The 13,689-nt window shown below is 45.4% G+C and overlaps 1 protein-coding gene across 1 annotated transcript; it reads left to right on the forward strand.

Moving 5' to 3' along the window:
* Positions 1-537: 537 nt before the first annotated feature.
* Positions 538-8,196, forward strand: LIPG (lipase G, endothelial type). Its single transcript, XM_069746764.1, has 10 exons — positions 538-745; positions 2,400-2,593; positions 3,252-3,431; positions 3,538-3,649; positions 3,976-4,200; positions 4,444-4,686; positions 4,887-5,010; positions 5,096-5,308; positions 6,379-6,483; positions 6,661-8,196. Exons 1-10 carry the CDS (start codon positions 652-654, stop codon positions 6,671-6,673), a joined length of 1,503 nt encoding a protein of 500 aa, XP_069602865.1. The 5' UTR covers positions 538-651; the 3' UTR covers positions 6,674-8,196.
* The last annotated feature ends 5,493 nt before the right edge of the window (positions 8,197-13,689 follow it).

Genomic DNA, 13,689 nt, shown 5'->3' on the forward strand with positions numbered 1-13,689 from the left:
CTGTTACAACTCAATTCTGCTTCATCGCTGGACTCTTAATACAGTGCAAAGATCCTGCACAGCTCTGCTACATGGATGAGTGCTGATCTGTGCCATTCTGGTGACTGTGCTTCCCTCTGGGGGGTCTCCAGCTTCCCTGCTCCTCTAGCTGCCATCATTGCCCCATTGTCTGGGTGATCAGTTTTCCTGTCTGGGGGGCCGGTGCACACACTGAACAAGCAGCAGATGCAGGGGGAGTTCCGCTCTGAAGGCTGCAGACTAGGCTGCTTCCATGAGGACCCCCCTGTGCCGCTCATCTGATGGCTGCTGCCGTGTAGCCTCACACTGCAGACACCGCCATGCTGCAGCCCGCACACAGGGGCCCCCTTGTGGCCGGAGGTGGGAGCCCAGCGCCATTCTTCCCCATTCATTTTGTGATCTTCTGGGCGTGTGAGGGGTGTGACCAATCAGAGCGCGGCACCGGGAGCCTATGTGAGCCGGCTGCGATCTGCCGATGGGTCACGTGACCAGCGCTGGAGTATTAACAGCCGGCGGCTTGTTACAGTGTGTCAGTGCAGATTGTATCAGCGAGGAGCAGGAGGGAGCTGCAGAGCTGAAATCCGAATCAAGACCTCAATCAGCCAATCTCCCGGTGCCAGGCAGACAGCAGTGATGCCCCAGCTCTATAAGTTAGCGTGGATGTGCCTGGTGCTGGCAGTGCCACTTGTACAAGCCTCTGTGCTCGCTGAGGAAGGGCTGCTGAAAGGTGAGTGGCCCCAGTACTGCCTCCTACTGGGGGTGTAGGGACCCCAATGGGGAATGAATGGGGTGACCCGGCACACGTGTCTGTAGGGGCCATTCTGAGGCTTCCTGCTGCTCCTGATCACACAGGGTCAGGCTCACTGCTGGGAGAGGGGACTAGATGGATCCTGTGTATTCCGCTCACAGCTGCTGACATGGAGGAGACAATGTCTGGATAGAAGCTGCACTCACTTGGGGCACAGTGGGACTTTTTTTTTTTTTTTTTTGTGTGTGTATTTCAATTGTTGCATGTATAAAATGGCTTACAACAGACTTGCAGTGGAGGTGGCTTTTTTTTTTTGCCAATGCTAGGAGCCCCCTCCCCCCCCCCCAAATAATAATAATAAAAAAACAAAACAAAAAAAAACAAACCTAGGATTGGGGAGTAACAGGTTATACATATAATAACAAATGGGGAGAAAATAAGCAACAATGCATATTATTGTTTTTAATAAATGACCATTACTGGCTTTAAATAAATTTTAAATGTTCCTTTTAATTTGGTTCCACCCTTTTTGCTTTGGCATGGCAATAATGAAAGCCTCCTAATCTGCTTTACATAGCTTGTTCATTAGATCAGATGCAAATTTTTTTTTTTTTTTTGCCTCTTTAATAGAAAGTGAGCCAATGTGATTAACATTGGCTCACTTTCTATTAACCCTCTCCTGCCCTCCTCAGTTTCCCTTCTCCTAGCTATATAATGGCACTGTAGGCTAGCTGTGTTACTTCTACTCAGAAGGGACTTAATAGGGAACAATGGGATTTAGAGACCATTAAACCACATGGTGTGGCGGCCCCCCGACATGAGACTGATCTGGCGTGGAGTAACGCTCTGGAGGATTGGAGCTTCCACTGTCTTCTTGGCCGCACACTGCATTTTACATAATAAGACATCTGCCTGACACATTGTAACAAAAGAGCGACTTGCTCGGTGCACCTGTAATCCACCACACACAAAAAGACCCTGACAGATAATGATGGGGGGCTTGACTGTTGGGGGCAATTACTGTTTAGAAGTGGTGTAACTATTTGGTTGCCAAGTGCAAGTTCTAATTAACTGCTGGATGGGGGGAAATGACAAAAGCAGAAGTCATCTAAATGTGTGTTTTTTTTTTTGTTTTTTTTTGTTTGTTTTTTTTTGTTTGTTTTTTTTTATTTCTGTGGTTGCATTGAAACTTCTGTAACTTTGTAATTATTCAATATGTTTTAATGATTACATTGGTTAAGTCACCTGGTTATTAAAACAAGTGGGTCATTCCATTCTCTCACGGGGTTGGCTTCTGTAATTACCGGTTGTAATGTTTCTGTCTGGGTGTGTTAGTCATGTAATATGCCTGCAGCTAAATGAATGGGCTCTGAATACCGGCGTGCATGTGCAGTATCTATATTCTACCTGTGGGGGCAGCAGAGGTGCTCCTGTCGCTTGTTCCTTCTGGACATCTTACAATGCATTGTTGTTACCATAGACGTCAGCTGGTTCTATTGTCCGCAGGGTCCATATGACCTGATCTAGGTACATGACAAGGTCAACCAGCTATTGTAGGAGGAAGCTTGGATGGGCATCCACTGGGGTGGCGATAATGGTTCCTAACGTCTATATTTATGTCCATTGCTTGCAGATGACACAATTGCTAATTTATTGGAAGAAGCTGATGGAGACTTGGCCCCTAAGAAACCTAATATACTGTTCAATGCTCACTTCTCTGCCAATCCTGATGAGGGTTGCTACCTGGACCCAGAAAACGATGACTGCCTGCAGCACTGTCACTACAACTCGTCGGCAAAGACTTTCATTGTCATCCATGGTTGGACGGTACGTGTTCTAGACCTTCTTCTCTACTGCAAGGTTCCATGCAATATATGCTTAAATCAAGAACATTCTTGGGTAAATACTGACGTGGGGTAAAGTCACGGTGTACTGTGTAGTCACGGTGCACTTGTAAAGTTGCCAGTCTTTCCTCTGGAGAGAAATGCTTTGGAAGACTTCACACGTGACTTGGCCAATGTCCGCCTTGTCTTGCTAAGGCTTCTTTCACACTAGCGTCGGAATCTCCCCGTCGCAATGCGTCGGGGAGAGATTCCGACGCTAGCGTTTAGCGCATTGCACAATGGAGGCAGCGGATGCATTTCTCCGGCGCATCCGCTGCCCCATTGTAAGGTGCGGGGAGGTGGGGGCGGAGTTCCGGCCGCGCATGCGCGGTCGGAAAAAGCGGTCCGTCAGGAGCAAAAAACGTTACATGTAGCGTTTTTTTGCTCCCGACGGTCCGCAGAAGCACGACGCATCCGTCACTTGACGGATGCGACGTGTGGCAATCCGTAGCAAATGCGTCGTCAATACAAGTCTATGGGGGAAAAAACGCATCCTGCAAGCACTTTTGCAGGATGCGTTTTTTCTGCAAAACAACGCATTGTGACGGATTGCAGAAAACGCTAGTGTGAAAGTAGCCTAACCCTCTATTCTTTTTCTCCAGATGTCTGGACTGTTCGAGAACTGGTTGCACAAGCTGGTGGGCGCTCTGCAGCTGAGGGAGCAGCACGCCAACGTCATAGTGGTCGACTGGATGTCCCTGGCTCATCAACTCTACCCTGATGCTGTCAATCACACGAAGCTGGTCGGGAAGGAGACTGCCATTCTGATAGACTGGTTACAGGTGAGAAGGCTTCAAAATTAGAATAAAACAATGGACCTGTAGCATCATGGTTGTCTATCAATGGTAGAGGAGCTTAATATGGTGTTCTTTACTGTCTATCATGCAGGAAAAAGGAAACCTGTCCCTTCAGAACGTCCATCTTATCGGATACAGTCTCGGTGCCCACGTTGCAGGCTTTGCTGGCAATTATGTCACAGGGACACTTGGGCGCATTACAGGTATGTAACATTGTGTCCCAGCATTTGTCTCTTACCTCCGAGACCGACTGTTCTTGTATGCCCGGTAATCGCAGTCTTGGTCGGAACAGATTATCCCGTAATAGAGGGATTTCAGCTGCTAATTATCAGGGGAAAGTAATTGTCACAAGACCTTGAGTCTTTGTTGATCAAAGATATTAAAAGAATTGACCAATAGATGTATAATGGCGATGCCCTGGCGTATGTCCGTGTATTTTGTGCGTAAAGTACATGGGGTTTCATGAATTCAGAAAATGTAGTTATCATGTATACATATCCTTATCGGGAATGTCAATCTCTTGTTTCAGGTTTGGATCCAGCAGGACCAATGTTTGAAGATGTAGAAGCCCATAAACGTCTCTCACCGGATGATGCTGAATTTGTGGATGTTCTTCATACTTACACCAGAGCGGCACTAGGAGTCAGCATTGGCATAAAGATGCCCATTGGACACATTGACATCTATCCCAATGGTGGCGACTATCAACCAGGTTGTGGCTTGACAGATGTTATTGGTGCAATAGCCTATGGAAGTAAGTATAGTAATGTCCCCTATGTACAAGAATATAACTACTATAATACTGCCTCCTATGTACAAGAATATAACTACTATAATACTGCCCCTATGTACAAGAATATAACTACTATAATACTGCCTCCTATGTACAAGAATATAACTGCTATAATACTGCCCCCTATGTACAAGAATATAACCACTATAATACTGGTGTGACTTTTTTGCTGGCTTTTGTGACACTGTATTCTTTCACCCTCAGATATTGGAGACGCTGTAAAGTGTGAACACGAGCGATCTGTGCACCTGTTTGTGGATTCTCTCATTAATAAAGACAAGGAGAGCTTTGCTTTCCAATGCACGGACTCCAACCGGTTCAAGAAGGGAATCTGCCTGAGCTGCCGCAAGAACAGATGTAACGCCATTGGTTATAATGCCAAGAAAAGCACCAGTAAAAGAAACAGCAAAATGTACTTGAAGACCCGGGCACACATGCCATACAAAGGTAAGACTGAAACCTAAATGTATAGGTGAAAAATTTAGATTAGTAGGACAAGGAATCATACCCGCATGTATATCCCACAAGGCTGACACCGTAGTAAACCTGCCCGCAGTCCAAAAATGTTCTTTGTTGCAACAAAGTTCCACATTTGCACCATTATTTGCTCTGTTGCTGACTTCTTCTCCTGTATCTGCCTCTTACAGTTTATCATTATCAGCTCAAAATGCACATCTTCAACTACTTGAAGGAACAGGAGACTTCTGAACCCACGTTCTCCATCATCCTGGCTGGAACGATGAATGATTCCATCCCTCTGTCCTTAACTGTGTAAGTGTTGCCCAGATGTGCAGAATATATGGTGTCCATCATACTTGAGCTCCATCCTCTAACTATAAAAACTTCTTGCTTGTAGACCTGAACAGATCGGATACAACTTCACCAACACTTTCCTGGTGTACAGTGAGGATGATGTAGGCGATCTCCTGGCCATTAAGCTGAAATGGGAAGGGACCAAACAATCGTGGTTCAGTATCTGGAGCTCCAGTTATTGGTTTCAGTCAAAGGGCGAAAAAAAGGAATTGCACATCCGTCGTATCCGGGTGAAGTCTGGAGAAACCCAGCAGAAGTGAGTATCTTGGTTCTGTATTGGTCTGGGATTGGTAGAGCTAGTCTCTAGTACAATGGTTGCTAATATCTGGTGGTTCTGAAGATGGACTCGTCCATCAGTTGATCACTGGCTCATCATCAACTTGGTCTTCTCGTTTTTAATAGCATCTAAGGTCATGTAAAGCCTCATGGAGGATTGTCTATTTGCATCCTGAAATATTGATGAACCAAATTAGTTAAGTCAACTTTGACCTTTTGTCCTGCCCACCTCATGTTTTCGGGACAGCTCTCTAAATGGTCTATCAACAGATTAGATCAGGGGTGTCAAACTGCATTCCTCGAGGGCTGCAAACAGGTCATGTTTTCAGGATTTCCTTGTACTGCACAGGTGATAATTTAATCACCTACACAAATGAGTTGGTGATTAAATTATCACCTGTGCAGTACAAGGAAATCCTGAAAACATGACCTGTTTGCAGCCCTCGAGGAATGCAGTTTGACACCCCTGGATTAGATCATACAAGAATTATTGGTGGGGGTCCACTGCGCTGTACCTCCCCTAGAATAGTCGACTACTGGATAATTTTAAAAGGGTTTGCCCATCTCCTATCCTAATGATGTCATCAATTTTCATGGGAGTGACTCATGGCACTTATCCGAATCCTTAAAATATTCCCTCCTAACTAACCCTGCCAACTGTCTGTGTAGGAGACAGGTCCAATTATCAGCTGGATGAGAAGGAACCTCCTATGTAGGAAAAATCAGTGAAGGTGGAACAGAGCTTGATCCTCTTGTCCAAATCATTGGAGGTCCCAAAAAGTTGACCCCATTTTCCCCCCCCCCCTTTCTATCAATTGTAGAACAATGGCATATATCTTACTTGATATGGGATAAAACTCCTTTTAACTTCTGTAGATATTACTAGATTAAGATCTACTATTGTACATGGTGGTTACCTCCGTGATAAGAGATGGTCAAAAATCACCAGCAGATCAACCCTCGCCTTAGTGGTTTCCGATAGGATAAACTTTGCCCATCTTGGACTATATGGTAACTTGATTTTGACTTCTTGAACTTTTTATTTTATAGGTTTACATTCTGTCTGAAGGATATGCATGAAAGCCGTATATCTCCTGGTGGTGAACTGGTGTTCGAAAAATGTAAAGATGGCTGGGAAGTAAAGAGCCGGAAACGGTAAGAGCTATGGCAGAGAATATGAGGCCTACCTGGTCTACTCACTGTAAATGTGGCCACTTTGGGACGTAGGTTTCTTAAAGTTCCTAGAGCGTGAATTAAGTGTCTAAAACTTATAGTTGGACCAAACATCTAACCTGGATCCATTCATTGACTTATTCACTTTCTTTCCGATAGGGTGAACTTATAACAGCCTGGATCAGTCATGCGAGTTCCGCAATCCTTGTTCCTTACCGTGTGAAGACGTTGTAACCAGGCGGAGCTCTACATGGAGACTTCTACAAAGCACTGAAAACTATGCTGCTTATTAATACCTTGTAACGATGCAGTCGTGGACCTTTTTATGGGGCCAATGTCTTCCACTCTAATCCTTTCATGGAGACTTTGCAAAAAGTTTACATTCCCTCCCCTCATACAAACTGTTACGAAGAAGGAAGTTTTTCATGAAAGGACCACTGGGATTAATGAGATGATGATGATCTGCTGCTGTTACTGTATGTTACAAACCTGCTACTAATGGGCCCCTCACCTTAACGCTTTATTCTACACTTTACCCCTTGATTTTTGTACACCTCACTCTTGAAATTTCGGTGTTTATACTTTTTATACAGTGTGGGCTGTGGCAAGGACTATATGACCGGCGTAGTCCCATTTTATTTATAATGGTTCAGATATTAACATTGTAAATGAAGATCCAGTTGTCAGTATTTTATTCTGAGCTGTGGGAATCCAGTCGCATGGCGTTCCTTAAAGGGTCGTTTCCATTCTCCTAGACTGACGTTGGATAGTGCTTGTGAAAGTGAGCACTTTTTTGCAATTTGCCGTTTGATAAAATTTTTAGCCGTTCTTGAAATATTTAACTCATTTGTAGCTCGTTCCAGACAACGACCTGTATGAAAATTAAACCTAATGTCTCATGAATGGCTAAGGATCTTAAACAGCTATTGCAAAAGTGATTTCTTAACAAGCACGGACCAACAATACCCATGTAGGAGATGGGAATAACCCCTTAATTTTCTACCCCCCCCCCCCCCCCAATATGTTAATGTTCCATGTCAATTATTTGAATGTTTCAAGATGGACTCCAAAAAGCCTTTACTTCCCTATGCATTTTCGTAATCTTCCATGTTGCATCCATTTGCTCTAACCATCGTAACGTTCATAATGGACACAGGCCAGATGATATGGTGCTTCGGCTTGACTGGTATTCCGATCAGAATATAGTGTAAGCCTTAATATCTCTAAAATGAGTTGTCATCTTGGTCTTTTGCAAACAGCTTGAGAATTTGATCCAATTCTGAAGCTGGAGGTCAGACACGTCGTAAATGGGGTCTCTAAGCTCCACAGGTCTTGGTAGTCTGTGGTCTTGGTGGGAAGTTCCAGGTCTTATGAATGTCGATGATCAAGGTGGCGTGAACCTTGGGATGATACATGAGCAGAGGGTTTCTTGCCGTCCATCTTGCTGTAAGTACATGTATATACTTTGTATATAGATCTTGCTGTCTTGAGAATTTTTCTTGAAGGTTAAAAGCAGCCATTCCACTAAAGTTTAATGTATAGTCATCTACAGCCTCAATCGTGGAAACATTAATTTATGAAAAATGTACATAATGAACTTGTGTCCGATTTTATTTATTCTGAACTTGTATGTGTAATAACACGGCTTGTTTTTTATGAAATTATTTAAAAATAAATAAATGAGTTTAGTTAGAAGGTCTCGTGTCTGGATTTTATGATTGTCCATGGTACCTGACCATAAATGGTGTCTCTGGCTTCTGCAAGTAATGACCAACATAGGAGTTGAGGAGCAAAGACTCCAAATAGAAACCTCCCTACAAGACCCCAAAATATTGGCAAACATAACAAGGGGTCCTATATCTATATAGGAAACTTTTGACCACAGTCCACCAGGGCTGGCAACTATCTTAAGTGGGTTCATGATATGAAAAGATCTTTGAAACGATCAACATTTGGTTGTCAACTGTCTATTCTTGACCATTAACTTCCACTACTTCACTTCTGAGTATGAGACTTTATTGGACCTGCTACAGCCATTACCATGTTGATTACGTTTAGGTTCATGGGTATTCTTATTGGGCATTGTGACAAGACACAACCAGACCTCTCAGACAAGATGTATGTAGTGAAAAATGGTTCAGTAAATTACAATGATGGCCTCCATAGATGTGAATTGCTTTGATGTAGTCATTGTGCGTTTTTCCAGGAGAAGGGACAGGTTTGATCTCTGATTATTCACATTACAACCGTTGTTTGTCAGCTGTAAAGTGGGCCCCAAACACATTTTAGGGAGGCAGCAGGACCTGGCCTGTTCCAGTTAAAAGCTACCCAAATTGTCTACTAGTTTGTCACTTCACCCATGACGGTGTAAGGAGAAAGACCAGGCTGTGGGTACATGCGTCAGGCCGGGTCCAGAACTGTCGAGGCTGCGTCCACTGTTACTGTGGGGAAAGAATGGTGGACCGGACAGGTCCCATGACCTGGGTAGAGGAGTGTAGCTAAGCTGGGCAGTGTGCAGGAAAGAGCAGTCAGTTTCTTTCCAGCGGAGGAAGGTGCGTGGCGTGTTCCGCAGAACTTGCGTGGATGCTCCGTGAGCCAGGGTGTGTGCAGTGCTCCTGGCTAGACAGAATCCAGTTCTCGCAGAGGAGCGGGTGCCAGGTGCAAGACCCGGAGGTGTTCTCCAGCACCAACAGACGTGCAGCAGCACACATGGTAGACCACTCCTGCAGCGTTCCACACTTCTTTTGCACAGATTTATGGACTAGGAGCTCAGCCCATTGCTACTAGAAGCTGCACAGTGATTTGCTAGACTTCGTTTGAGAACATCACGCTTGCCAGTTCCGCATTAATTTTTCAAATCTCTAGTGCAATAATGCAATTCAATTTCCATGTTTGCAAGTTTTGGCACTACAGTGTGCTGCCTTTTTAGTTTGAGTATATACGAGTTGGTGACTCTAGGTTCACACTTAGTCTATTGTATTCATTAGCCTTCTGACTGAGCACTCCGCCTTTTAGCCACATGTGTCTTTAATCACAGCAGGACCACTACCCCTCCACAGAGATATAGAATTTAGTCTAAAGGTACCGTCACATTAAGCGACGCTGCAGCGATATAGACAACGATGCCGATCGCTGCAGCGTCGCTGTTTAGGTCGCTAGGAGACGTCAAACACTGTAACAGCAGAGCGATCCAGTGACGTACTTATCGTTCTCGCTGGTTGTTCGCTCCATGGAAAAACATTGCAGGCATCGTTGCTTTTGCTGTCAAACAGGACGAATCACGCCGACCTGACGACCAAATAAAGTTCCGGACTTTCAGCGACGACCAGCGATGTCACAGCGGGGTCCTGATCGCTGCTGCGTGTCAAACACAACGAGATTGCTATCCAGGACGCTGCAACGTCACGGATCGTTGTCGTTCTCGTTGGTAAGTTGCTTAATGTGACGGTACCTTAACAGAGGATTCATATTCCCATACAGATGAAGACTTTATTCTAAGTAATGAAAGGCATTGTTAGGTCCTGGTATATGAGAAATACCTTATCGTGGCTACCAGGTACACATGAATTGGCCAATTCATGTGCTAAACTTTCTCAATTTTTCACATTTCTAGTGCAGTAATGCAATTCATTTTTCATGTTTGCAAGTTTTGGCACTACAGTCTTTTGCCTTTGTTGTTTGGGTACCACAACTCCCATCAGACTGTATGTGGATGAGGACCAGAGAATACTATAAATGCTATTTAAGTATCACTGTCGCATTAACCCTTTACCCCCTCCTGATTGATTGTTTACTGTTCACTAACTCACTGGGAGGAGGTCATTGATAACCTTTTGCTAACCAATTAAATATTGTTCTGCAATCCCTGCGCTACTGCATTCCCGCACCTGCATATAACAGCACACCTGAGAGGGATCTGCCCAGCTAGGACAGGAAACCTATGGAAATAAGAGGACGGTACCTCTCTCCGGCTTCTGTTGGTTTCCTGTTCTAGATGGGAACCCTCGTGCTGAAACTATGCAGTTGAAGAAGAGTTTTTCGGACTCATCCACTCCTGTCCCGATGCTGGCGGAGCAGGCTGTGGGCTGACCTTCAAGAAATGGAGGCACCGTCCACGGGTCCAGGTGGGGCCTTAGTCTATGTGCAGGTGGCACGGACTATTATGCTGAGCATGTCTGGATCTGCCGCGTGACTCTTCCTCCTCCATCTTTCAGACTCTGTGGTAAGTCGTGCATCTGGGGGCATGCTTCTCTGGCATCACAGGTAAGACACGCTGGGAATGGGTGTGCCCAGGTGACATCGGAGGGGGCACGTCAGAAGCAAGATGGTGCCCTGGGCAAGAATGCCGGCCGTGACGCGTGGGGATTCAGCGTGTCCTGGCTGGTGGAGGGGGAGGGGAATTTTTTATGATTGGATGAGGAGGAACCGAGGAGAAGCGCTGTGGATCCTCCATAAAAGGAAGGGATAACCAGAAAAAGGCACTTATGTCTAAGCTCACACCATCATGGAGGATTTGAGAAGGCCGCAGCATTCACCACTACCTGTGCCCATTCATCAGCATGGACATACTAAAGGGAGCAGCCGCTCAAGTGGCAAGAGTGGCAGCCATCCAGACAAAGGATTGGATGGTTGCAGGACTCCTCTGTATCAAGGAGGGATGTTGTATCTACTCCTGATCAGCCTCCAAATCCGGTACCCTTGATGTGACAGCAGGCGGTGAGGGATCTACCTGAATGTCGCCTTTTTTTTTCTTAATAGGGCCATTTTCTTGCTTAAATCACTAGGGGCCTAGGAAGGCTAGCACAAAGGGCACACGCTCTATTTTTCTCATGTAGGACCACGCTAGCACTGCACTGGCAGAAGAGTCTCTGCTCAGACTGCATCCAGAAAACTATCATGACTTTGCCGCAAGCTTTAGGTCCTTGATCAAGGCTAAGGTTGAAAGTTCCCTAAAGACCCTGTTAAAGAAGGGGAAGAAAAGAGCTAAGGAGGTCACCACAGAGTCTGATGCTCTATGGTTGGAGGGAGAATATTAGTGAATCCACGTCCTCATCCTCGGACAGCGATATAGGGGGCAGGCCATGCTCTCCTACTGAGGATAGGGATAGGCTAGTCAGAGCTGTTAGGTCCACAATGGGCCTGAAGAAGGAGAGAACGTCTAAGTCCATGGAGGCTATAATGTTCGGAGGGTTGGAGGAGAGAAAAAAATGGCACCTTTATGCTTAATAGCAAGATGCAAGTGCTCCTATATAGAGTGGAAAAAAAGTGAAAGGTCTGGTACCTTTTCCTCATCCTCATAGAGGAGATACCCCTTTGAGGAAAATAACTCTGTGCTCTGCGATGAAGTCTCTAAAATTGAAAGAGCAGTGGCTAAATCTTCAAAGAAGTCAGCTCTGCCCTTTGAGGACTCCGGGGTGCTTAGGAATCCGCTGGGCAAAAAAGAGGATAGGTTTCTTAAGCACACCTGGGAGGCAGCCGCTGGGGGTCTGTAGCCGGCAATAGCTGGAACCTGTACTGCCCGCTCTCTTATGATCTGGCTGCAAGAAATCGAGGGGCAGCTTAAGGAAAAGACCCCATGAGAAAAAATTCTGACCAAAATGCCTCTGTTACACGGAGCGGCATCTTTTCTTTCAGACACTTCTGCAGACTCGGTGAGACTAGCTGCTAGGTTAGAGGGCTGATCAAATGTGGCCAGATGGGCTGTCCTGGGGATCTGCAGTCGAAAAATAGACTTTGCTCCATTCCATGTGATGACCAATTTCTTTTTGGGCAGAAATTAGAGAACATTTTAGAAAAAGCAGGTAATAAAAATAAGGGCTTTCCAGATTCCCTACTGAGGCCACTGTTTGGGCGCACGTCTGGGCTCGGAAGGGAGGGAGCACAGTTTGACTTTTTGAACGCAAAATTGGCTGGAATCAATGGTGGCGCCATGTTGCGTTTGGAGACCCCCTGATTTACCTAAACAGTGGAACCCCCAATTCTAACTCCAACCCTAATAGAAACACACCCCTAACCCTAACTACAACCCTAACCCCCAACACACCTCTAATTCTAATCCCAACACTAACCACAACCCTAACCCTAACACACCCCTAACCCTAATCCCAACCCTAAACGTAATCTCAACCATAACTGCAACCCTAACTTTAGCCCAACCTTAACTTTAGCCCAACCTTAACTTTAGCATAACCCTAACTTTAGCCCAACCCTAACCCTAACTTTAGCCCAACCCTAACTTTAGCCCAACTCTAAGCCTAATGGAAAAATGGAAATAAATAAATGTGTTTATGTTATTATTTTTCCTTTACTAAGGGAGTGCTAAATGGAGTTTTATTTACTATTTTTTATTTTGATCACTGTGATAAGGTCTATCACAGTAATCAAAATTAACCAATTGGAAAAATTTCCTATTTTTGCTGGGTGCCAACCAGCAGATCTCAGCGGGCGCACTGCACATGTGCCCACCATTTTCTTCCCGGAAGAAGACGCTGGCGGCCCGGGGTGGCATAATAGAAATTAAATGGGAAATCAGACTTTTATTTTTATTTTTGCAGTCACCGTTAGTCCGTTAATAACGGCGATCGCAGCACTGGAGTCTGTAAAAACCTACTTAAATCATGATCTCTGGGGTCTCTGGTACCCCCCGGTAGCCGAGACCCTGGAGAAATTGCGACTCTGGGTGGACGCTATACACTCATTTCTCAGCGCCATTAAAAAGCAGTGCCACACACAGGTGATGATCAGATCACCTGTGTGTAGCAGAAGTGCTCACTTGCTATCAGTGTCAACCACCAGGCGGCGCTCGTAGCAATCCGGCTATGACAACCATAGAGGTGTGCTGGAGACCTCTGGTTGTCATGCCAACCCATCAGTGACCCGCGATCTTGTGACGGGGTCATCGATGGGCGGGATTTTCAGAGCGCTTCTGGTAAGCGTGAGTTAAATGCCACTGTCAGAGATTGACAGCGGCATTTAACAGGTTAAAAGGCACATGTCAGCTGTTGAAAACGTGTCGGGAAAGATGTGGGCTCAGCACCAGAGCCAACATCAAAGGGAGGGATTCTTACATGGGCGTATTATTACTCTCAACGTCGGAAAGGGGTTAGCCTGGAGAAACTCTCATGCTTTGTAACCCAACTGATGCAGGGGAGAGATACCACCCTTTTATTTCAGTAGGTTTCCTGTCCT

This window comes from Ranitomeya imitator, chromosome 1 (genome assembly GCF_032444005.1).
Source record: "Ranitomeya imitator isolate aRanImi1 chromosome 1, aRanImi1.pri, whole genome shotgun sequence".
In the NCBI taxonomy this organism is placed as follows: domain Eukaryota; kingdom Metazoa; phylum Chordata; class Amphibia; order Anura; family Dendrobatidae; genus Ranitomeya; species Ranitomeya imitator.